This window comes from Halichoeres trimaculatus, unplaced genomic scaffold (genome assembly GCF_033239565.1).
Source record: "Halichoeres trimaculatus isolate MK-OKI-2021-1 unplaced genomic scaffold, fHalTri1.1 fHalTri1_scaffold_10, whole genome shotgun sequence".
Lineage (NCBI taxonomy): Eukaryota > Metazoa > Chordata > Actinopteri > Labriformes > Labridae > Halichoeres > Halichoeres trimaculatus.
In genome coordinates, this window is record NW_027437187.1 from 17,500,273 (window position 1) to 17,524,071 (window position 23,799).

Genomic DNA, 23,799 nt, shown 5'->3' on the forward strand with positions numbered 1-23,799 from the left:
GCTAATTTGAAGGCTGGTTGAAGTCGAGCCAAACACGAAATCCATTTGTGCATCATCATGTCAAGTTTGACCCTTTTTTTTCTATTTTCATCTCTAAATGTCAGTGTGATGCAGATGTAGAGGGCAGGGTCAGAGTACAATTGATTTCACTTCCTTTCCACAACCTGTCAAGGGAGCTAAATAGTACAGAATATTTCTAAAGAAGTACAAAGAGTGTCAAAAGGGTAATGCAGTATGATCCCTACATGAAATGCTTGTTATTTATCTCAGAAGTTTAATCCATACAACTTTAGTATTGATCAGTGCACTATTTTTAAAACCATCTCAAAGAGAGGTTCTATAATGTCCTTTGTTTTAAACATGGATGTTCAGTAACAATAGTGAATGTTCATACCAAATGTGCAGATTTTCAAACTCATATCTCCATGTTGTGAAAATCTCTAAATCTTTCTGTGAAGTGCTCAAAACTGGCCTCAAACACTTAGGTTTGCCCATAGCTCCGCCCCCAGAAGGCTGACCAATCAGAAGGGAAGGGTTTTTTAGGAGCCTTAAAGAGACAGCAGCTAAATAAAAGCTTTTCTGACTGAAGCTTATTACCAGTGTGAGAAAAAAAAAAAGTTTTTTTGATCTGTGGGTACCACAGGGACAGTATGAAGGCTATATACTAGGAGTGCACTGATCACAATTTTCTGTCCAATCACAGATCTTTAAAAAGCTTGATCTGCTGGTACCAATTTTGGCTGATACCAATTTTTATGTTTTTTTATTTTTTAGAACCGACAGCATAAACCTTCATTGTTCCAATCTTATTTTATTGAAAATCATTGAAAAATACCTGTGATACAATAACATCTATATGTTTTCACCTAAATAACCAATTAAGTGTTCTGAGTTTTAGGTTTCAGAGCAAAAAGCAACAATGGCTGGCTGTCAGACCTTCCCTGAGGTATATAACATCAGTTTCATACGTACGGAGGGGCTGTTCACCGATTCCTGATCACAGATCACCAATCCCCTTAAATTAAGGCAATCGGCACCACAAGGCACAATATCCCCATTCAGCATGATATGACTTTGCCGTCATCAGTATCTTAAAGTAATGAAAAGGAATTGTTCGAATTGCTCATAGTATATATGAATAACCAGGAAATTCAAGTCACCTGTTCACCGCTCTCCCTTGTTCATATTTACTCAGCCTCATACTCTTTCTCTTTCCCTCTCTCCCTCTGTCTCTCTCAATCAAGAGCGCAGTCTGACTTTCCTGTAGAGATCCATTAGCCGAGGAACCTTTACTGGGGTCGATTAGTTGAGCTCCACAGGCTTGGGTTGTGGCAGCCTTTATTAGAAATGATCAGCAATCTGTGCCACACAGGACTGCAACCTTCAGTCCAAACCCACCCATCAAACTCCTGAAAGCTGAAGTGACTTAAACTCAAGGTTAGGAGCATGAAAGCAGAGATGGGCTGACTTTCTGTTGGTGAGCTGGCATCTGCAAAAGGCCATGAAGTGTTTGGATGCGCCCCCTCATCCTACCAAATTACTTTGTCCTTGGTAGCACATGGCTATTTGTTTCTCTGACCGTGAAAATGCTCCTTCAGCAGAAATACACTAGAGGAAAAGCGGTACATAAAACCTGCACTGCTGCAGAAGACACACATCAAAAGTTTGATTTCATTTAACTCTTATTGTCCCATTACATTAGTCAAGGTCAGACAAGCATCTCATGTGATGGAAAGTTATATGAAGTCCTAAAATTATCAAGTGGTCTGCAGTTTTACTAGAGTGCATTTTTATTTGATCCATTAAATTTTTGGGGGGAATATTTTACAGTTTGAAACACTTAAGCTTCACTAATATATGGAAAAATAATAAAAATGATAATGAGACAGTTAATCAAGGAACTATGTGCAAGAAAATAATCATATTTGGGTAGCTCTAATTTATTAAATCTTTTTATGAATAAAACATTGGTGATAATAACAAATTATCTAGAAAACTGCACTCCTACAACAGAGAGCTTCTCCCTTGTTGCCTGAATCAAAACGTGACTGGGTACTGACTCTAGAGTTAAGATTTTTCTGTTTCAGTGTCAGCACATTTTTAACATGTCACTGAGAAGTATTTTTATTCCTGGCTAAGGGAAAAGAAACCTTCTCTTCAATTTGAGTTATTCGACACCAGAAAGGCGAAATTGTGATGTGGAATTAGAAATTACCTGCAGGCACTGTGTGTTTTTTGCCACACTCCGCCAGACAAGAGGCTTCTGATGCCTGAAATGCTGCCTAATTAAATATGTAAATGCAAATGGCAACGCCTGTCCTGGGCTCTGAAAATCCGCAGCCCAGCTGTACCAACAGTACATGCATATCTAAGTGTGTGTGGAGGGGATAAACCTGAGTCATCAAGCGGGAGATGCAGGACGAGTCTGTCTGAAGAAGAGGACACATCAAAGAGGACAGCTCCCTTCTGCGTTGTCTGCTTTAGCGCCTCTGTTACCGTGTTTGACACATCAGGTCTCACCTGCGTTGCCTCGACTCTGCTGATGACACATTTCAGAACAAAGCGTTAAGTAAGTTTGACAATTCCCGAGCCTACACATTCATACTGGTATGCCAACTATGAGCTCACCAGAAGCAGTGTGTACCACAGTTTGTTAACAAGTGAAAAAAAATTATTCATTGCAAGAATTCATATGCTTATAAGTAGCTGCGGTTGTTTCTAGATCCAAGGTTGCACATAAGATGTTTGAGCCAACTAAAAGGTAAACTCAGATTTCAGTCAGTAAAAGTGAACATACTTTGAAAGAAGGAAACTTCTGTTTGCTCTTTTATAAGACTTCATATATTGTCCCGAGGCCAAACTTGACAGTTTGAAACAGACTCTTTAGGATAACTTTTGGCAATGTGAGTGTGAAAAATAACAACCTGAAACCAAAAGAAAGAGGCGAGAAGCCGCACACAAATTTTCTCTGTTTACTCTAGCTCTCACGTGCCGCAGATAACTTCTCTCCTGTTTATACTTAGTATATCAATTATTGTTTACAAAGCTGCCACCATTTGTCAGGCCTGAATAATGTAATTCGGCTTCCCTTCCTCTTGTTTATTCTGCTGGGGACGGCTTGTTTATATTCCACACAGCCTGGCAGACTGTTTGGAGGTGATGTTGGCAAGGACCTCACTCCTAAAACCTGATTCCTCTGGCTTTCTGCCCACTTTCTTTCAGATGATTTCTGCTATAGAAAATGTTGTTAAAGCTGTTGTTTTCTGAACACTTTCAGGATGTACGGTGCTTTGTTACTTCATAACTAAACCACCCTTTACAAGACAAAGGGGATAATTTGGGCCCAAGCAGTGTTGTTATGGGACTGGGGAAATGATCAGGCGCGTAAAGATAAGGACGTCTGCTTCAGATATGCTGGGATGTTGAGCCGTTTCTGTCCCCGTCTTGTTACTTTGAGTTACATCGGGCAAATAAGTTTTACTGTTTGACAGACTTTATCTTGTTTGTGAGCAGTCACTCACACTGAGGTACTGTGTTTCTTTGTTTTCAATGCATCTCTTTTTTAGTCACCTCATCACTGTGCAATGGTCCCATTAAAAAAGTTTATTTCTCCTCCAGCCATAGTGTTTCACAAAGCTGAGGGATAATGTATTTTATTTGGGGAGAAGCACAGCTGTTACTGTTTTGCCTCACTGTGAAAAAGACATTTCGATTTATGACCTTCTATTTTGTATACATGTCATATCCATTTTTGTCTACAGAAGCTTCCTCCTACAGATGGAAATGCCAGTCAGATGGACTGGAGCCCCAAAAGTGCTGATCTGTTATGGTATTTTTCCTCATTTTCTGTATGATGGACCGACAACTTTTCTGTGGCGTTATCTCCATCGCTGTTGAAATGGAGGCAAAATTTATTTTATGTCTGTGTTTTCCTCAAACAGAAGGCTGCAATTTGACAGATCGTATTCCTCACCACGCTACAGACAGAGCCTTTTGTGTTCGTCCACACAATGACGAGACATCCACTTCACACTTCAGTGTAACCATTTGAACAGACCTGCCTGAGGCCACAGTCGAGCTGAGCCGAGCAGAAAATAGCCTAATCCTTTTGGCAGCCCGAGTGAACGGACCCCATTCAGTCCCTCTAAAAACAGATAGAAACCAACAAAGCAATGTCAACACACACATCCAACAGTAAATGTGGAGGGGTTAGACATCAGTCACACACAGAGATGCGTACTGAACACATATGCTCTTATGACACAATCCAAACACTTAGTAAAAGTGAATGTTGGTCATAAATGAAAACACCATCTGCAGCTTGCATATCCATCTCACAGTTTCAGTTACTGTATGTGAAAGTTTTTCATGTAAGCATGGTGAAATCTACAGTATATCTTCCAGTAGGAACACCTACAGTTTACTCATCACAAACACTGAGACTCAGCCGGTTAAAATATCCGTGTGTGTTGGTGGCTCAGGAGGAGCTTTATATAGTTGGTTAAAAAAGTTTCAATAGCAGCCCTAGATAGCATCATGAAAGCGCTTTGAAAGAGATCCTGTGTTATAGGCTGGAGATGTGAAGAGAAGAGAGAAGAAAGTATTAACCCTCAGAACTGCACAGAAAATGGTTTGATGTGGTTTTTCGAGTGCCTTCAAAAGCCTCATATTGCCAGAATCTGTACAAGACAAGGTTATGCAAACCAGTGAACATTAATAAGGGGAGAAATAAGTCAGAAAAGAAGAAAATGAATCTTTTCTCATCAGATTTAGTTATAAGAAGACAAAAAGATATTGATCCAAAGATATTCTGTTTGTGTAAGACTTTGACATCTTACTTCTCCACAAGATACAGTTATCATGTGCTCATCTTTAAAGTTTAAGATGTCTTGAAGTGACTTGGAGGATACCTTAGATTTCTATGATGATCTGTGTGCACAGCTGTTTTTGTCAAGTCATGTTTGCCCTATCGTGTTCGTTCCCAACAAACAGTTCTGCAAACCTTAAAGGGGTAAGGATGAAGGCCTTTTCTATTGTTGCAACAAGAATGAAGCCTCCACCCATTCCTGATATTAATGTTCTGGGCTGATTTGAACAGGCTCTTCAAGGACTATTCTTCTTTTGGCTCGTTCACAGCTGCCCAAATGTTGTGTTCCCATTTTACACAGTTGATGAAATACAATTACGTCATAACAACTGTTTAGTGTGGCCGCCCTCAAGCTCAGGGGGTCCTTAACTCTTCACAAAGAGGCAGATTGTGAAAGAATGAGGCAATTACGTTGTATTGTGTGAAACGTAGGGTCCCATGTTCTTAAGGTTTGCCTCAAACTCTCCATGGGGTAGATTTTACTTGTTTTATTTACATGTGACTTCCCGAAACCCACTGTTTAGAAGAAAAAAAATCTGGTGCACTTGAGATTTTGCATTAAGATGTTGTGCATATTGATAGGGCGCCTTCTCAGAATGTAACCATGGCATCAAGGCATCTGCAATGGCTGTACCTTAAGAAAGAAAGAAAGAAAGAAAGAAAGAGCAACAGCATGGGTAAATATTTTTCTCTTGGTTTTAGATGCAGATAGTCATGAAGGGAAGAGTGAGTTGATGAATGGGAGGGACAATTCAAGGTTAATGAAAGTCAGGGGCAAAGCCGAGTCAAATGTTTTGCGTCTGTTTTGTGCTGGTACGTTGATTTCAGGCAGAGAAACCTGATGCTGCCCTGTAGAGCTGCAAATATCCTCTGCAGATCCCTTCTTTTGCAACAACTTTATACACAGATTTGAATCTGGTGTGAATAAAGTTTATGGAGGTGTCTTATTGATTCAAGCCAGGTTTGTTTTGTTTGTTTTTAGAGAGTGAGGGAGAGTTGTGAAATCAAAGGAATTGTGCTTCTATTGTTGCACTTTCAGGGTGAGTTTAGAGTTCCAGGTGAGGGTTTAAGTTAGGTTGACATTAAAATTAGGGTGTGCAGCTAACCTTCAACAATACTTGGCTGTTTTTTTAGAATATCTGTGTTGAAGAAGGATGTCTGTGCTCCATACTGTACATCAATAGACTCCACAATCACCATCCATAGCCTGTTGTTACATTTCACCATGTTAAGACAGATGGTGCTGGGAAACATGTTCAAACTCTTTGGTAAATGTCAGAGCAGCAACTTGACCAAATACGGTGCCTTGTCCTGAGGAGGAGAGATAAAAGTAGAACCTCATTCTGTTCCTCCAGTCCTCAGATTAGATAAGCGAGGTCACATTGGCTGTGAAATCAGAGTGTCTTTAGCTCAGCAGCCTTTATCTCCGCTTTGTTTCTTTTTTTCTTTGTAGTTATTGAGTTTTGACAAAGTTGTTGCTTTTTCTTGCCTCCTGCTCATAAACTGATGATTTATTTACTATGATTGTCTGTCTTTCAAAGAAAGACTCCAATCTTTTGATGCTTTCTATGCTCTATTTTCCTCCAAAGTGATAACTTTCAAACACTTATGTCTGACCTCATGACTCCCTGTTCACACCCTTCACATCTATTTTGGATGGAATGAAGCTGAAGGAATTCAGGAAAGTGTCTTGGAAATCATTTAATTTCACGGGTATTTGACAGATGAAATTGTGGCTTCGTCTAAAACCCCTTTGTCTGCAATGGCACATCTGAGCCTCCCTGGAAATATTAAGCTGTCTGGCTGTGTTAGCTGAATTCAATCCAGGCCAATCACTCATTTACACACATGCATGCACACACACACACATACACATGTGTGCATGAGCATGCAGATGGTACTCAGCTTTATCTTAGTGTGTGTGGCCTCTTAAAATGTCCCCTCCAGCCTCTGGCTATGTGTACTCTCGGCCCATCCTGGCTGAATCCACTTCCTGGCATCACATCTGTGGCCACAGCTCCTTGGTCTGGGGTTATGTGCTGTCTGGTGCAAACAGCCTGTTCTGTAATGCTGCAGATAAAACATAACCAGTGCACGTGGTTAATTACAGGCGTCAGGACCCCATGACAGATATTGACATCCAAAGATGACAACAGGCAGGAAATAACAACAGTGGTAGTTTCAGTTGAAGCTGTGATTGTTGTTTTATCACAGCGTTGCCAATCAGATAGTAAAAAAAAACAGCAATTTATTTCACAGACACAAATTGGGGAAGCTTGTTTTTCCTCTTTTTTACAAAAGGCAAAGCTCAGAGCGGAGCCTTTTTGTTTATTTTGTTCCTCAATAAAAGTCACTGACAGGTTACGCTCGAAGCTTCTATTTGCTCTGCAATTCAACTGCAAATTTCTGCAGAGTGCAAGCATGTTGTGTTTCAGGCCAAGCCATCTGGTTGGACACAGTGCTGGCTGTGTGTGTGTTAGGCTGGCCAGTGTGGATGGCTGCGTGTATCCAGGCCCATGTACTAAAGGAATGGTGAAAGAATATTATCCTGTTAGCAAGATTTCCTCTGCTTTTGCTTGTTAGTGGTAATGTAACTAAACTCTAAATGTAAAACAAACTAGTGCAGATTTAATTTGTAGTTATCCTCTTTTTCAGTATCATTATGAAGAAAAATAGCCCATAAATTGAATGCAGTAATGTGTTTCTAAAAATTAAAACAAGGTGTGCATCATTAATCCCACACTTAGTGTCTTTCTGCTTTCCTGATTAGTCCTCATCTGCATTTGTTTTTATGTAAAGCAGGTAGATGGAAATAAATAAATAGATATGCTGTTGATGGAAATGTGCCAGCTCTGTGATGCTCACATTTTTCTTCCTGGCATCTCGCAGCATATAAATCTTCTCCCTTGTGTTTTTGTTGTGAGGTGAAAGATGTTTCATATATCCTCGTCACTCACAGAAAGGCAAATGATCCTATAGCGTCACTTTTCTTTTTTTTCTGTGTGGAGATGACTGACAGTCACTATTCTGCACTCGTTCCTCAGTGTTTCAACACATAATAACTTGACTGATTTGTATGGACAAGCCTGTGTAGCCCGGCCAGCTCAGCGGTGAGCTAAAATATAATGAGTGGGCAGGTCTGATTCCTCTTAAGTGCTGTGTATAAATGTACTCCAGCTCCTCTCACCACTTAACATGCAGACAGAGATGTCCTGCCGAACAGCGATCAACATATCTGGAATATGAATGGCTAAAGCTGCCGACTACGCCTCAAGCTTTTTGAACCGTTACATGTTTTTTTAATGATTAAATAAAGTGTTTGATGAATTGTAATCATTGCTCATTTGGTATTTTATGATGTTTGAAGCTGTATTTCTGTTACTTAAGAGGTGAAAGTGTTTCACCATATCTGATGTCCCAATTTAACCCCTTAGAGTTAGAAGTGTCCTATGAGGAGCTGTAATGTCAAAATTGATTGCTGCTATTTATGCTTAATGAAACAAGCATGCTCGTAATGAAGCCATGTAGGTTAACCTCTTCGTAGCAATAATCAGATTTTAATTGCTGTTTTGATGTACTGCAATCTGCCATATGTTGTGCCAAGGTCCTTGTATGTAAAGGCATGAATGTCATTGAGAAATAAAACCTGTCAGTCCTGCAGATTAATTCTTTAGAAATCACTTTAATAGTCCTGGTTGTTGACAGCTCCACTCATGTGAAGAATTATTAGTTAGAAGCAGCACCCCGGTTGATTTTTCCAATTTCCTTTTTTTTTCATCTTTTGGTTTTTGTCGCCCTAAATTCTGAGCTTGTTAAAAATGAAAGGAAGAAGAAGACAGCAGCAGTGAGCGTCTGCAAAAATGTTTTTACAGAGCTGTGAATTAGTGGGTGGCTAATGCATCACAGAGCAACACAGAGTATAATCAGGATCCCAGCTGGAGGTAACACTGTGCCCTGACCCTGTGAAACCACATTGTCCTTTGCCTCTGTCAGGGACAGTTTGGAGATGAACAAAAAAGGAAGCTATTTCTTCATCCTCAGAAATGATGCTGTCGATATAATTAGCCGTGTTCAGATAACATTTGCACTGCATGACCCAGACACAGCACGTACAATTGTACACCTCCAATCAGGTATCTGCACTGTGACAAGTAGGCAAACTTAATGACTTGTGTTAAATGCCAAACGCTCATTCCACTCCATTCTTTCACCGCTGAATCACAACGGTTCATCCCAAGAAGTTGATGAAGCAAATTTAACCTGTTTCACCAACAATTAACTCCTCTCCTGAAACATGCAAAGCCGGGAAGGTTTTAATGCAGACCTCCCTTTGTTTTCTACAAGATCTAATCTGTGCTCAAGAGAGCAGGTTTTTATGGCCATGGTGTATTTGTTTGTTAAAGTGTTTAACACGTCGACATCACTCTGTGGGAAGCCTTTTTGATCTCTGAGACTTGAGATTGGTTTAAGGTATTAATGGGGGAGTCGGTGAATAATTCATGTACATCAATAACATCAAGGTTAGATGGAGTCAGTTGCGTCTGACTTTTGTGGTCAATGCATTTACCCTGCAGTTATTTTTCAATAGAAAAGTCTCAATGCTTCTAACCTTTGGTCTGAACAGTGGGAGACAGGAGCCAAGTAAGAGGTGAAGAAAGATGATTTCAACATAAAAGGGATTGTGGACGCTCTGCATATTCACTACATTCACTGTTGTGTTTACAAGGAACAAAGATGTTGTAGATGCTTTTGCAGAGTTTTAGGAGACAGTCTGTTTGCAGAGTCACGTATAGAAAAGATGCTGTGTTCTTTGTTTTGTTTTTTGTTTGTTTCTTTTTCACAATGAATATCTGTACAAAAAACAGTTAACCTTCATTTAAACTTCCAAATGTAAATATTTCTCTATAAGATTTATTCAATCATTGTTAAAAAATAAGGAAGAGTCAGTCTCCAGGTTCCTGGTTGGTTTCTACTGGGGCTTTGAAAAGCATAGCCTGTGTATTAAAATGGACACACTGCCTCACCAGAACTGTGTGGGTGTGTATTGGTCCGATTGGATTTGATTGACAGTGCTGGCAGCAGAAGTAAATCACCCCACAACTGTCATTGGGTTTTGATCCAAATACTGATTATTAAAGTTGTTTTCTAAGTCATGTAATTATGAGGGCCTGCTTTATTTTCTTTACACACTATAATGCTTCAGACTGTCATTTTTCCAGTCTGTGGATGTTAATATGACATTTTAAAATTTTCCAGTACATTGAAGCCTGACGTGCATTTGGCTTTATTGGAACTTATGTGTCTCCTCGATTCAGCTAACTGCACATCTTGTTTAGCAAGAAGGTCGTTGGCCTTTATAAAACTTTACCTCTTGAATTCTAAATCCTCTCAGGACAGCGACCCTCTAACTCAAAGGGCACATCAGGCTTTTCTTGCTCTTATTATCACACAGCAAACACAGATCTGCTGCTTCTTTGAAAGGGCCTCTGGGTTTGAGCTCCTCTTTGCCTGTGGTGTATTTTTAGCAGCACTTCAGCTACTGTATTGTTTAAAAGCAGGGCTTAGCAAAGAGAGCAGCCTCCTTTACTGTCAGTACTTAGCAAGTTGTTGTGATGCCCTTGCTTGATGTGTAAATGGTTTCTTTGTTATTGTCCTCCTCTTCAAGCTATATCTCTTTTTTTTCTCCCCACAGACATGGGACTCGATGTGCAGGAGAAGTTGCAGCTGCAGCCAATAACGGTGTGTGCGGCGTTGGTGTGGCCTATAATGCTCGAATTGGAGGTCAGTGAAGAAAACAAACTGATATAAAACTGATTTAAATAAATTTCTTGTCATCTTGTGTTTTGATTAGATATTATATGCACAAAAATCCAGATTCATGTCAATGGACTACCTTAAGTGTGAGTCCTGAATCAGAAAAGTGTTTTCTGCTGTTTTTTCACATTTTATTGAAGACCTATTGAAGATTTTAAAGGTGATATCTATAATGGTTTTCTAGATCATTGTCTATCTTTTGCAGTCTGATCAGCTTTTGTTAAAACACACAGACTGTGCTGCAGAGATAGGTCAGAACATGCAGAGAACTGCCCTTGATCTATTGTCTGAGAGAAGAATAGCTTTTGATCTTTTTTAATGTTTTTCCTGTAGAAAGAAGATTCTTGCTTTTTTCAATGTCTGTTAGCAAGTCTGTCATCTCTTACACACCATTAAACTATAAACAGCCGAACCGGTGTTAAACTTTTTGCCTCTAAAAATTTCTAATCATAAAAATGAAGCTTGAACAAAAAGATAAGATTTTACTGATACCAGTGCCATTTTCAACACAATTCTTTTGTGATCCTGTTATACATTATCTGCAGCCTGCACACTGTGTTGATGCTAGTAATATTGGAGAGGTCATACAAGAAGCACTACATGATTCTGTTTCAGTTTGAAGAGTGACCCTTTTAACTGACGACTTTCACTCTAATGCATCTTTGATTGTTGTAGTCACAACAGCTGCTGTTAATGCCTTTAGGTTTTCATCTAAGAGCCATTTCATGGGTCTGTTCTGTCATTATATTGTAATAACAATCTAGGATGCATCAGAGAGAGGGCTGTTTTCTTTTTCCTACCAACAGCTGGTAGAATTGACAACCACTGATGCAGCGGACTAAAAGTGTTTAGATAACAGGGTCCCCCTCTAAACCAAAACATGGGTTAAACACATGGTCCTCTCCATATTTAATGACAAATGTTTCACCATATTGCTCGTGTTTTTAACATTTGAAAGCAAACAGCTACAGATTACTTTTGCCTTGATTGCCTCCTGGAGATATGTGGTGTAATCATTGCGAAAGGCATGGTGAGCTAATTCGGATGTGTTGATGAGGAAACCATTCAGCAAAACAGCATATGATTTTCAGACTTGCCAAACCTGTTTCTCATCTGCACCAGGTCCTCCATACCCATCCGTATCTTGGCCTGATACTGCATTCCCTCTTTCCTGCCAATTATATCATAGTAAATTTATTTTTTGAAGTGTTTTGTTGAGTTCTTTGTAAAATAGGGCAGCCTGATTTTAGTTCAACTTTGAAGCCATAAAAATTCCACCCCAGAGGAGGCCTCTTTTTATGTACCTGTGTTATCATTAACTTAAAACAAGACTCACAGAGCGGTTATTGTTTAAACAGTAATGAAGCTGTCAACACCAGCAGGTATGCATTAAAAAAAACAAAATGATTCAGAGTTTCATTAAAATCAAACCTGTGATTACAAATTGAGCCTGAAAGGTTTACTTTCTGTCTCATGTGCTACAAAATCCTCGCACTTGATAAAGTTTTCCTGGGAGGATTTTAGATTCTTTTGTCACCAGACAATCCGTCAATGACATGACGGCAGCCAACAGGACTCAGCGGAGCCCTGAGCAGCCTCGCTCACAGATGTTCCTCATAACTCCGCTTCTTTGTCTTCATTACTATTCATCTCCCGACAGAGCAACGCTTTGGCCCCAGTCTCATAAATAACTCCTCTGTGAATCTGTTCACATCATTTGGGGTCACTGGATTGTTTATAAACAGCTGTGATTTACTTCCAAATCAGCTGTTTATGTGTGTGTGGTAGTGTGGTAGTGTGTGTGTGTGTATAGGAGCTTACAGGAGCGGGTGAATGTGTGAATCCTGACTGAACAATGATCTGTGATTAGAGTTAAAAACCTGTAATTGACCCTACTTGGCTCAGTCTGTGTTTCCCTCCGCCTACTGTACTTGTGTGTTCCCCGCCTGCACACACCCATGCGCACACACACTTACAGCTGCATTGCTACCTGCTACCTCTGACTCACTAGCTGCGGGAAGCTCACACAGCAGTTTCTTTAACAGAAATTGTCAAGCCGCAGGAAGTTGATGAGAATTGTTACGACAGTTATTATCATTACTGCTGCAATACAGCCACTGCATAATATCACCCAACAAACACTGCGCTTCATCCAATTCATGTGAGCATGTACTGCTTGCTTAAATGTTTTTCTTTTTCTTTTTTTTAAGCTACTCAGTATTCAAACTTGTGTAACTCAGAGTTCCCAACGCCAACAGAGTAATTACAGCTTTGGCTCCGTACCCACTGGCATGTGTTTGTGCCTGCAGGGCCAGACAGGTTGTCTAGAATGGATTATTGAAGTCTTAATGTGGACGTCGGCAGTGCTGGTGTTGCTTCAGAGGTCCGGGGGTTCTCTCCCAGTAATGGGCTTTAGTTGAGGTTGGTTCATTTCATGGCTCTCTGCAGCCATTAACGTTCAGAGGACTGATCTGAGGCTGCTCACTTCAAAGGCACGGGCGCCATTGAGTTCAGGTATGATCAGATGAAAGGTGACATTTGGTGCTACCCCATGGACACTGCAGTCTGTTGGAGGCTTTGTAAATTCTGTTCATCTCAGTTGGTGTGTGTGTGTGGTTTTCTGTTATCTGCAGTCTTCTTGTCCTTTTTGTGTCTTGGCAGGGGTCAGAAAAGGTCCTTTCTCGGTTTAACAACCAGCTGGGTTATTTTTGTTTATGTGACAGTGGAATAGTGCAGTTTCTGTCAGAGCAGCATTTGTTGGTGAGGCTTTGTAGGCTAAGTCATTAAAAACTGGAACTCTGAAGCCCTTATTTTTCTTGTGATGCCTCTGGTTTCTCTGGCAGTCTTTCCTCCCATTTTTTTCTGTTTTGTTATATTTTTGTTTGTGTTTTTGTTGTTGTTATTTTGTGGCAGCAGATAAAATGGGCATTTGTCAGAGCGAGTTCCTTCAGTTTTGTTTTCTGACAAGTTTTCTGTTCCTGTCATTTCATGCTGTGAAGTGTTTTTTCAGGTTTGACACCTCTCCACCCATCTGAGGCTTAAATTCATACGCTCAGTATCTCCTCACCATCTGTCATCCTGTCACTTTCCCCTCCACTTTTCTTGTCTTAAGTTTGGTAAACCTAATTTGAACTGCATTGCGTGTGCTAACAGGAGTTCGGATGTTGGACGGGGAGGTGACAGACGTGGTGGAGGCCCATTCTCTCAGCCTAAACTCTCAGCACATCCACATTTATAGCGCCAGCTGGGGCCCAGAGGATGACGGCAAGTCACTGGACGGCCCTGCCAAACTGGCCAAAGAGGCTTTCCTCCAGGGAATCACCAAGGTCAGTGTGAGCTCATCACTAACAGCTTCATTTCAAACACCACAATCAAACTCACATTGGCTCTGCTGCAGTCAGACAAAGAGTTTTATCACTGTGACTTGAAAGCAGTGCCATTGTCTTGTCTGTGCTGAAAATCTGGCACTTGATCTGGCCAAGGTTGATTTACACCCTTATGAAAACTGGAGACAAAGGTAAAAAGCTTTTTTCTTCTCTGGTAAAAAGTAAATAAATACAAGAAACTGTGCCAGCTTGGAGATTGTAACAGAGGCATTCCATAGGTAGATACAGGGAACTGTGAATGTTTGTGAAGCTTCTGAGCCATGCTGTGTGTTTACCTCTTGTGCTTTGGCAGCATCATAAACCAAGGGAAATGGGGTGATATAATTACAGCATAGATTTGCAAAATACAGAAGACAGATCTGTAAACACTGTCTAACTTGCAAAAAAATACATATACATGGTGTCCATAAAGTCTCTTCACAATATAAAAGATTCATAACAAAAGCAAATAAATAAATATTTGGAAATTTTTACAAAATTAGGAGCAGATAATCTTTTTTTTTAACTTATTCAATACACCTCTATGTTGGCACCATAAGTTGCACAAAGCACATCAAGAGAGTTGTTGATTTCTTACCATGTTCGCTGTAGCATAGCCTCATCAGGAGTAGCAATGGCATTAGTAATCTTTTGCTTTAGATCATACCCATACCTTTGTTCAATACACGATATCTTAAACAAAACCCTATCGTTTTCCATGCAGGACATTAGTGTATGCAGCTCCAACAGAATCACTTACTGACTCACTGACTCACTGAACAAACCTTCCTCAGATAGTCAGTGAATGAATCATTTACTGAACGTAATAATCAGAGTGGTCTGATTGATTGTTTAGCACCTTTCAGTTTTTAAACTGTAGCTTTATCCCCCTCAGTTCCCAGCTCATTGGCTTATTATTCTCCACCCGCCATTCTCAGTTTGATCACAAGTAGAACTAAACATCTGGCCGTGTTTCAACTTATTAAATTCTGACTCACAGGCAGAGCTGCGGAGAGTACTGAACGATTCAGTGAACGATTCTGTAAAAGAAAACTATGCGGAACTGATTCTAATGTTTCAGTGTTAGAGTCGGGCATTTTTTAATAGACTCAGAGATCAAAGTAGGGTTTATCCTGTCCTTTGTGTATGTTGGACAACTTGTGGTCATGTAACAATGAATTGAGGTTAAGTATTGCAGAAAATGACTGGTGTAGTGAGGGATGGGTCAGACTCAGGTTGAGGATCGGAGAAACACAGACTGATGTGGAAACAAGAATGTAGCATTACAGAAAGGGATAATAGAGCAAAGTGGGACCCTGACCCAAAGTTGAGAGGTACTGTCCCCTTGTAGAGTGGCATAGTACACAAAATATTACTCCGCTCCTAAATCTGCACTTTCTTTTGAAAAATCAATCATTTGACTCCAGAAATTGTTTTGTAAATATTTTATTGATTTCATGATCATTTTTTATTTCTTTTCTTAAAAAGCATCTGCCACTATCATAATTTTAAGCTGCACTCATTGTAACAGCAAACACTGAGGCCCCCATAAAAATTGCTCACACAAAAACTGAACATTATCACTCAAGTTGAAGCAAAATAAGCAGAACATGACAACCATATTAAATAGCAGAGCACTTGATTGAGTTTTTCCATCTCCAGGCTGTCAGACTGTGACATTTTCTTTTCCATTTATGAGTCCTTTAAACCCTTCGTGTGACATACTGTGCTCCATTAAGTGTTAACTTCATGCGCCCATTTCAGGTTTGTACAATTCTGCCTTCTCATCTTCTTTCTTATTTAATGGGCTGTGAGGACTTTCTAAGTGAACTTGAAAAAGTCCCTTGCAGATACATCCCTGATCATAATCCACACTTTAAAATGACATTATCAGTGCTAATTTAGGTTGTCTTGAAATTCTACTTCTTAGTTTGCCAATTAGGTTGAGAATGACTGGGTTGATTTACGGTATATCTAAGTCTCTATGACAACACCACGCTGGCTGACAAAGTTAAGTCGTGAGAAGATAGATCAATAAAATAAAGAGCGAAGTTGCGTTAGCTCTGCTTGGTGGATGAGGCCTGGCTTGACATAATCAGGATTCATTAGCATTACACATTACGGACATGTCTCAGTTGCCAGCTTCGCTACATATAGGTGGCTAATAAACTAGTGTACAAACTCACAATGTCTGTGTGTTGTCACGTTTGAAACAAAGACTGTATAAAACTTGAACAAAGCATCCGCTATGTCACCTGTCTGTCCCTGAAATCGTGAAATGAAGCCAATCCGCAGACGCAGCCACATATGCTATGATGCCAGCTGTGAGTTTTTCTTCGAGCAGCTACATGCAGTCATGTGACCTGAGCTGTGCCTCTGATTGGAAAATTAAACGAGCCTTATAACTTCTAAACCGCAGAGATAGAAAAAAAAAATCACCCAGTGTACAGTGTGTGCTGATAGTGAAATCAGCGTTTTAGACCCAAGCCGTTTTTTGAACCTGGCTGTAAATATGCTTTTTAATGCCGTAAAAGTCTGTTTTTTTGGCTGGGTGTGTATGTGACTACCGGTCTTTCTGCAGCCAGCCTCAAGTGGATTCTCGACGAACAGCGACTTTTAGCATTTCTGCATAGGCTTCATTTATACTGACCGGATGTTGCCCCTTGGTTTGAAACAACAGCGCTACATAGCTGTTGATAAATACTTTATTTCTAGGGATGCACGATATTATCGGCACAATATCGGTATCGGCTGATAAAAGCTTAAAAACACTTTTATCGGTATCGGCAGATATGAAAATTTCTGCCGATAGGCACAGCCGATAAGGTGCTATTCAGTTAGGATTATTATTATTTTCCATCTGAAAAACAAGCTCCTTAAATAAAATGTAGCACTTCATTTATTTGCACTGCAGAGCTCTGTGTCTGTCACCAGGTTGTTACAGTAGCTCTAAAATAATCAAATGCAACTTGGTTATGTTTAAAAATGCATTGTACATTTAAAGTTCATGTGATCTAAAGAAATCATTTTTCTGTATTTCAATACTGAATGTCTTGAGTTTGAAAAAATAATACATTTCTTATTTACGGTAAAATCAAATGTTTTTTGTCTTGTTTTATGTGTGTTTCTTAAACAAATAAGACCGTCACAATAAGAGTAACATATAAATTCCAGTACAGGATAGACTTAGCTTTCTTTACAGTGAAAAAAACAAACAAACTTGTGATTATCGGTATCAGTATCGGCCAAAAGGGGTTTGATATATTTGCATATCGGATATCGGCAAAATCCAATATGGTGCATCCCTATTTATTTCATCACGTTGTATCCAGTAAATGTTGTCCTAACAAAGAAAATTTTTTCCAAAACAAAAACACACCTCGTTAAAAGTCTTCACGACAGTGTGCGTAAGACTCCAGACCAGAAGGTGGCAATGCAGTCCAGTTACAACAGATCCTCCTCATAGCATCTTTAGCAAGTGACCAAGGTCACATCCAGTTTCTTTAAACACATTGATTAATATACAGTAGATCAGCCAGAATCTGTGACCAGAGCCGCCCGCACGGCAAAGATGCGTTGGTCATAGCAGTGATTCAGTTTTGATATTAGCCAATCAGAACAAAGTATTCGCTTACGCACTAAAGTACATTTTGTTCCCTTTCGACAAATAAACTAGATCCTTCACTTTGTATTTTGGGTCTGTGCTCAGCTAACAAACAGGAGACTTCAGCTTTTGGTCAGTAGTTTGGATCTAAGTGTTTTAATCATCTTCTCACCAACTCTGGGATGAAAATGCTGTGATTTGTGCTGCTGAAAGGAACTGGCATTTTGGGAAAGACAAAGTAATTTTCCAAATGCCAGCAGTAACTGATGTTGGAAATCTTGCTGTCGGAAACCGTTTCCACCTACAAGGTCAAACTGAATCATGCTTTAAGAGAGAAATGTCCCTTAGATTGTACTGTAGCAAAAGACAGTTAAAGGTGAGTTTTTTAATTGCTTTCTAACTGGTCTTCCAGAGTTTGGAGAAGTAAGATATTAAAGAGTTTGACGTACTATCTCAGGCTAATGTCATCATTCCTCATGTGTCAGCATGATACATCAAAGACTTCACTCGGAACAGCTGAATGATAAATGCAGCAGAGTGGAAAATAGAAAATGAGCAGCAAGCAACGGAGCTGAACAATAGTCACATTCAAAGAAGGCAGCAATTAGCGTATAAATGAGTGAAACTGCAGAGTTTCTGAGGAAAAAATGATTCATAAGCCCCATCACAAAATGTGAAATGCTCCACATATCACGGTGTGTTAGTGAAGACAAATTGCCTGTCAGCAGCACAACGGGATCTTTCTGGTTCAGCGTGTGTTCTCCTGGCAGAGAGATAACCCCTGGCATTGAGGTGTTATCAGCTGGCCTCCGTTACCAGCAGCAAAGACAGCGTCAGGTCAGAAATAGGGATGGAAGGTTCAGTAGTATTAGCTACAGCACTGGACTCCTGTGCTCCTCTGCTCCTGTGCTCCTGATACAAAAAAGATTCAGGCAGCATCGTACAGCCTTATTTTATTCATGCAGCTTCTATTTTTGGTGTATGGAATTATCAGAATCCATTAAGGAGAGGATAATCCTAATCAAAAACCTCTAAACAAGCTCATTTACAGTCTGTGATGAAGTCAAGGTCCTTCGTTCTCTTAACGCCTTAGAATCTGATTAATAATTTTGTTACATTCATGAGGAAGCAGAAATCCTGATATCTTTGTATCTGAAGCATGAAGCCAAAAACTGGTACCAAGAGAGTAATTGGAGTTTTATTTTCTTAACAGTCAGGCCAAGACTCAGGCAGGCAGAGAGCAGAACTGACAGGCAGTCAACATCTCTAACAATAGGAAAAGCAAAACACTTTTACAGCTTTTTTTTTCATCAAAGACTTTCACTGGAAACAACAAAGTTTATTTATTTCTCAGATTTTTTGTATCTGAAGACACCTCATGTAGAGTGAGAGAGGAAGTTTCGATGCACGTCTGTTTTCTCTCACCTTATTCGATTGTTCCTTGCCACCAACCATTTCATCGTTCCTGCTCTGACTGTGGGATGTAAAAGAGGTCCCCTCGCTCCTTTTTATCTGTTTTCTCCATCATCTGCATTTCTTAGTGTCTTGTTTACTTTCCATAATGATTGTGTTTTCAGCCCACTTAGTTCAGACTGTAGGTGGAGAAGGAAAAGTTTTAATCTTTAAGTTTTATAAACTCTGCAGAGGAGGTTGCACCTTCTGCGCAGTTTGTTTCTCTGTCAGCAGGATTATAGTGAAACTAATGGCCTCATTTTCATAGAGCTCGGTGGAAGAGTGTAACAGCAGCAAAGGAAGGCCCATTAAATTCTGCGTGGATACAAATCCAACTAACGTACAGGCATTAAGAGCAAAGCCAACATGTTTTCCATTTGCAAATTCAAATTTTTAATGAGCACAGCCTGAAGTCCTTTCGGTACAACATATCAGGCTGTTATCATATAATTCAGTTTGTCAAGCAAAGGATGCTACAACAGCTTGGTATGCAATGCTCTTAGCAATGGTTACAGGCACCGTGCAGCTTGCAAATTTTGCAGCATAAATATTACATTTATTTATAATTAAATGTGCCATAAAAGTGGGGTCATTTGTACCACACAGGCTTTTTTTTCAATATACATTTCATCCTGGCTAAAGAGTTCACCGTTATCCATCGTGTGAGTGGTTTTATTCTTCCCTTCTGAAATAAGGTAAAGGAGCTGTGAGGAGTTTCTAAGTGATCTTGAAAAAGTCTCCTTTCTAGATACATGCATGATTGCAATCCATTCTTTGAAATGAGATTATCAGCCTAAATAAAGGTTATTTTAAAATGCTACTTTTTAGCTCCCCCTTGGGTCGAGAATGACTGGACCCCATTTACACGACAATGTTTCATCTAAAAATGCTAAAACGCTGTGAAAACCCAGTGAAAAAAATCTGCATTCACACGGAAACACTGATGGACTGAAAACGCTGTAGTAAGCATGCCAGGCCTGTAGGTGGTGCTATCACTGTCTTGTCCAGAAGCCGCTTTGGGGAGATCTCCGCCGAAGTAGAGTTGAACCAGTCATCTGGTGTATCGGGGAATACTAAGTTAAAAAGTGGAGCTAAAGCACATTTTGTTGAAAGACAGTCAGCAGATTGAGCAGCACAAGCACAACACGGTAGTTTGAGACAATTGTAACAATGATACTGTTGTCCTGTTGAATGCGCACGCAGCGGAGTGTGATGTCAGCATTTCCACTGAAAACGCCGGCTTACTGTGTACATGGCAACGGTATCAGCAGCATTTCAGAAAAATCCCACCCTGGAGTCCGTTTTCAAAAGTTTGCGTTTTAGGTCCGCTGAAACGCTGTTTCCGTGTAAACGTGAGGCTGAAACGCAACAAAACTTTTGCGTTTCACCCTAAAACTGTTGTTGTGTAAACGGCCCCTAAGTCTCTATGGCAACACCACCTTGGCTAATGAAGTTTATTAGTGAGAAGAGATAAAACACTGAGATCTGTGTTTTTCTCTGCCGAAAACGGTTTCTGTGATTAATTTTGTAGTGATGGTGGACACTGGAGCCTAACTGCCAGACAGATAAAGGACAGAAGAGCAGAAGAAAGCTTCATGAGAGAGTGATAGAGCATAAGCTTAAGGCTAAAACGAGGGCTTAGTTGTTTGTGATAATGTTCGTTCCAGCCCACATGCAGCTGTTATTCTGCAGTGGTCTGTTCAAACTTGAGAGTCTATCAATAGACTTAACTGATTTACGGATCCGTCTTAGAGCACCAACCAGCTAGTGACGCTACATATAGCCCGCTACTAAACTACTGTACAAGCTTACATTTGCTTGTTTGTCACATTTCAAACTGTACTGTACCGTAACTGTACTGATAAATACCTTACCTCGTTGTGTTGTATCCAATAAAAAGTTGTCTTGAAAAAAGAAAATTTGTTTTGTTTCGATCTGATCATTTAATTCCAAAACAAACACACATTTTGTTAAAAGTCGCATCTTTACGACAGTGTGCATAGGACCCTGGGCCAAAACAGATACTACTCATAGCATCTTTGTATGTTTAAAAAAACAAAGTCCCAGTATCAGTCAGGCTACTGACCCCAAAAAATTAATCCTTTTTCATACATACAGGTTTTCATAACAACTATTCCTGTTGTGCAGTGACTGTTATGGGTCTTTTCAGTGATGGCATTCAGCATTACTCACATGTAATCTACGTCACCACAAATTGTTTTCTGTACTCCATTAATGTAAATTGAATATGAGAATACTTTAAAGTCAAAACTACTCCATAAATGCACAGCTGAGAAGATGGCTGTGCAGCGAGTCACAGCCATATTTTGGCATTTTTATTGCTGTTTTGGAAACAAACTCTGGAGAAACAGTGGTTTCCTATGCAGATTTGCATTTCATAAAAGACTGACTATTGGTCTTGCCAGAGGTCTTCACTCCCTGAGTGTATCTTCTAATTTTACATTTGTTTGTCTCTGGCTTCTGAGTTCACCCTCTGATGAAGTTTTTTATTTGCTTGTTAAACTTTAGATCAATAGGTTGTGATTTTTGAACAACTTTATCCAGAGTTTTGAATAAAATAATAAAAACAATATGTTCAGTAGTTAGCACTTTCAAAACACAGAAAAGAAAGATAGATGAAGGGGTTGGAAAAATAAGAGGAGATAAACTGCAGATATATGTCTTGAGGCATGATAAATATGACACCAACGTAAACCTGATTATTGTATTTAAAAGAAACGTGTGTTAGACTTAAATAAAAAGGACACTGAGGTTGTTCTTCACTCAAGGGATTTTTCGAGCAGTGGAGCTCTTACTCCAGATGCCCTCCTGCCCTCTGTCTGTGTTTTCACCCAGGCCCCAGGGAGACAGGCAGCACCAACTGGTCAGCAGACCTCAGGCTGAGATCAGCTTTGACAGAGAGAAGGTCAGCTGTGTAGGAAGGAGGCAGACCAATCCTTGTGGTGGAAATACACAGTTAAGATCAAGAATCAATCCTTATAGCCTTATGTTGTTAAAACTGTGGCTATATTCAAAAACTTTCCAGAACTTTCTTTTTTTTTTAACGCTGCTGCTCGACAAACCGTGCATCGATTTCAGTGGCATTTCAGCAAATGAAGAGTTATGATAATCTAATGAACTGAAGACAAATGTATAACAAAGGGTTTGTGTGTCTGAACTAAGAGAGCGAGCTAATCTTGGTAATGATCCGAGCTGACGGATGATGCTCTTTTTTGCTTTGTGTGAATGTGGAGCTTCAGTTTGAATTATAAAACTCACTGAGACGTCGAGCCTCATGTTGGCAGTCCAGACCCAACCAGACTAAATGTGAATCTATGCTGTTGTGTATTTTGGTTTTGTACCGTCTCACTGCCAGATATGTTGTTGTCATTTGTCAGACCTCTAAATTATATTCAGCCTGAGTAGATCTTGTAATTACATCGCTCCTGTTTGTTATCTGATGTTCTGCCACAACAAGTCGCCTGACATTATGATGTATTAATAAGAGTTGTGCCTACAGCAGCTCACTGGTTCTGAACACATCAGTGATAAGGTGTCTTAGAAATGAAACGAACATCTTAGTCGGAGGCAATTTTTAATGTTCAACTAGCTTTTCTGAGCTTTTCTCTGCACTTCTGTGAATATGATTAATATGAAAACTTTCTCTGTTCCACAGGGACGCAGTGGACTTGGCTCCATCTTTGTGTGGGCTTCGGGTAACGGTGGCCGGGAGCAGGACAGCTGCAACTGTGACGGCTACACCAACAGCATCTACACCCTGTCCATCAGCAGCACCACGCAGTCCGGCAACGTGCCGTGGTACAGCGAGCCCTGCTCCTCCACCCTCGCTACCACCTTCAGCTCTGGAAACCCGGGGGAGAAACAGATAGTGGGTGAACACACAAACACGCTCACAAACTTTGAAATACTCCAGTTTTGTGTGGGAGTGTTTATAAACCGAAGCAACTGCAGAAGTTAAAACAAATGAAACAAATAAGTTAACATCTCGTACTTCATGATAGCCAAAAAGTTGGTGTGAGTACATCAAAAAGAATCCTCCTGGAGTGTATGTTCACGTTAATCTTGTGTGTCTCGAATCAAACGTGGGCATCAAGCTGTCAGAATCAGAGTGACTGATGTGCAACATACAGTGAGCCAAGCTGACAAACACTGAGGGATGCCACATGCTTCCTTCAAGCTGCTTGTCAACTGAAGAAAAAGATTTGCCTCAGGGACGTAGAATAACATAAAACAACGATGAATCTGCCATTCACCCCGAATACACCAGAGGCACGCTGCAGGCGAGCAAACACAACTCATCAAATGGATGAAACTGAAGTGCTTTTGAAATGTACCGCAGCAGATGCTTTGTACCGCTGCTTTAGTCTGGAGCAATCATTTGTTGTGAGGGTGAGTATGTAGAGATTTCTTTTATCTGCAGCCAGTATTTATGTTCACTTCCTCAGATTTCTCTTTTGGGAGTGTTTGTTTCTGAAAATACCAAAAGACCTTCAAGTAAATCCTGATCCGACTTAAATTCAGCTTATTTAGCAGACAGAATTATTTGAACTTCATCTGTTCAGGGACCTTGCATGCATGACTTTGTGTTAAGAAAGAGTTGATTTCTTACATGTTTGAATTGATGGTTCACATAATGTAACCACTTAGCTTTGTGCAAAAGAAATCGTCCTTGGTGA

General features: G+C 40.0%; 1 protein-coding gene across 1 annotated transcript in view; it reads left to right on the forward strand.

The window, feature by feature from the left end:
• furinb (furin (paired basic amino acid cleaving enzyme) b) overlaps window positions 1-23,799 on the forward strand; it is an 88,394-nt gene that overhangs the window by 51,693 nt on the left and 12,902 nt on the right. The window contains exons 7-9 of the mRNA XM_074678136.1: window positions 10,560-10,648; window positions 13,835-14,007; window positions 22,779-22,991. Coding sequence (XP_074534237.1) covers window positions 10,560-10,648; window positions 13,835-14,007; window positions 22,779-22,991 — 475 coding nt within the window. The remainder of the gene's footprint in view (window positions 1-10,559; window positions 10,649-13,834; window positions 14,008-22,778; window positions 22,992-23,799) is intronic.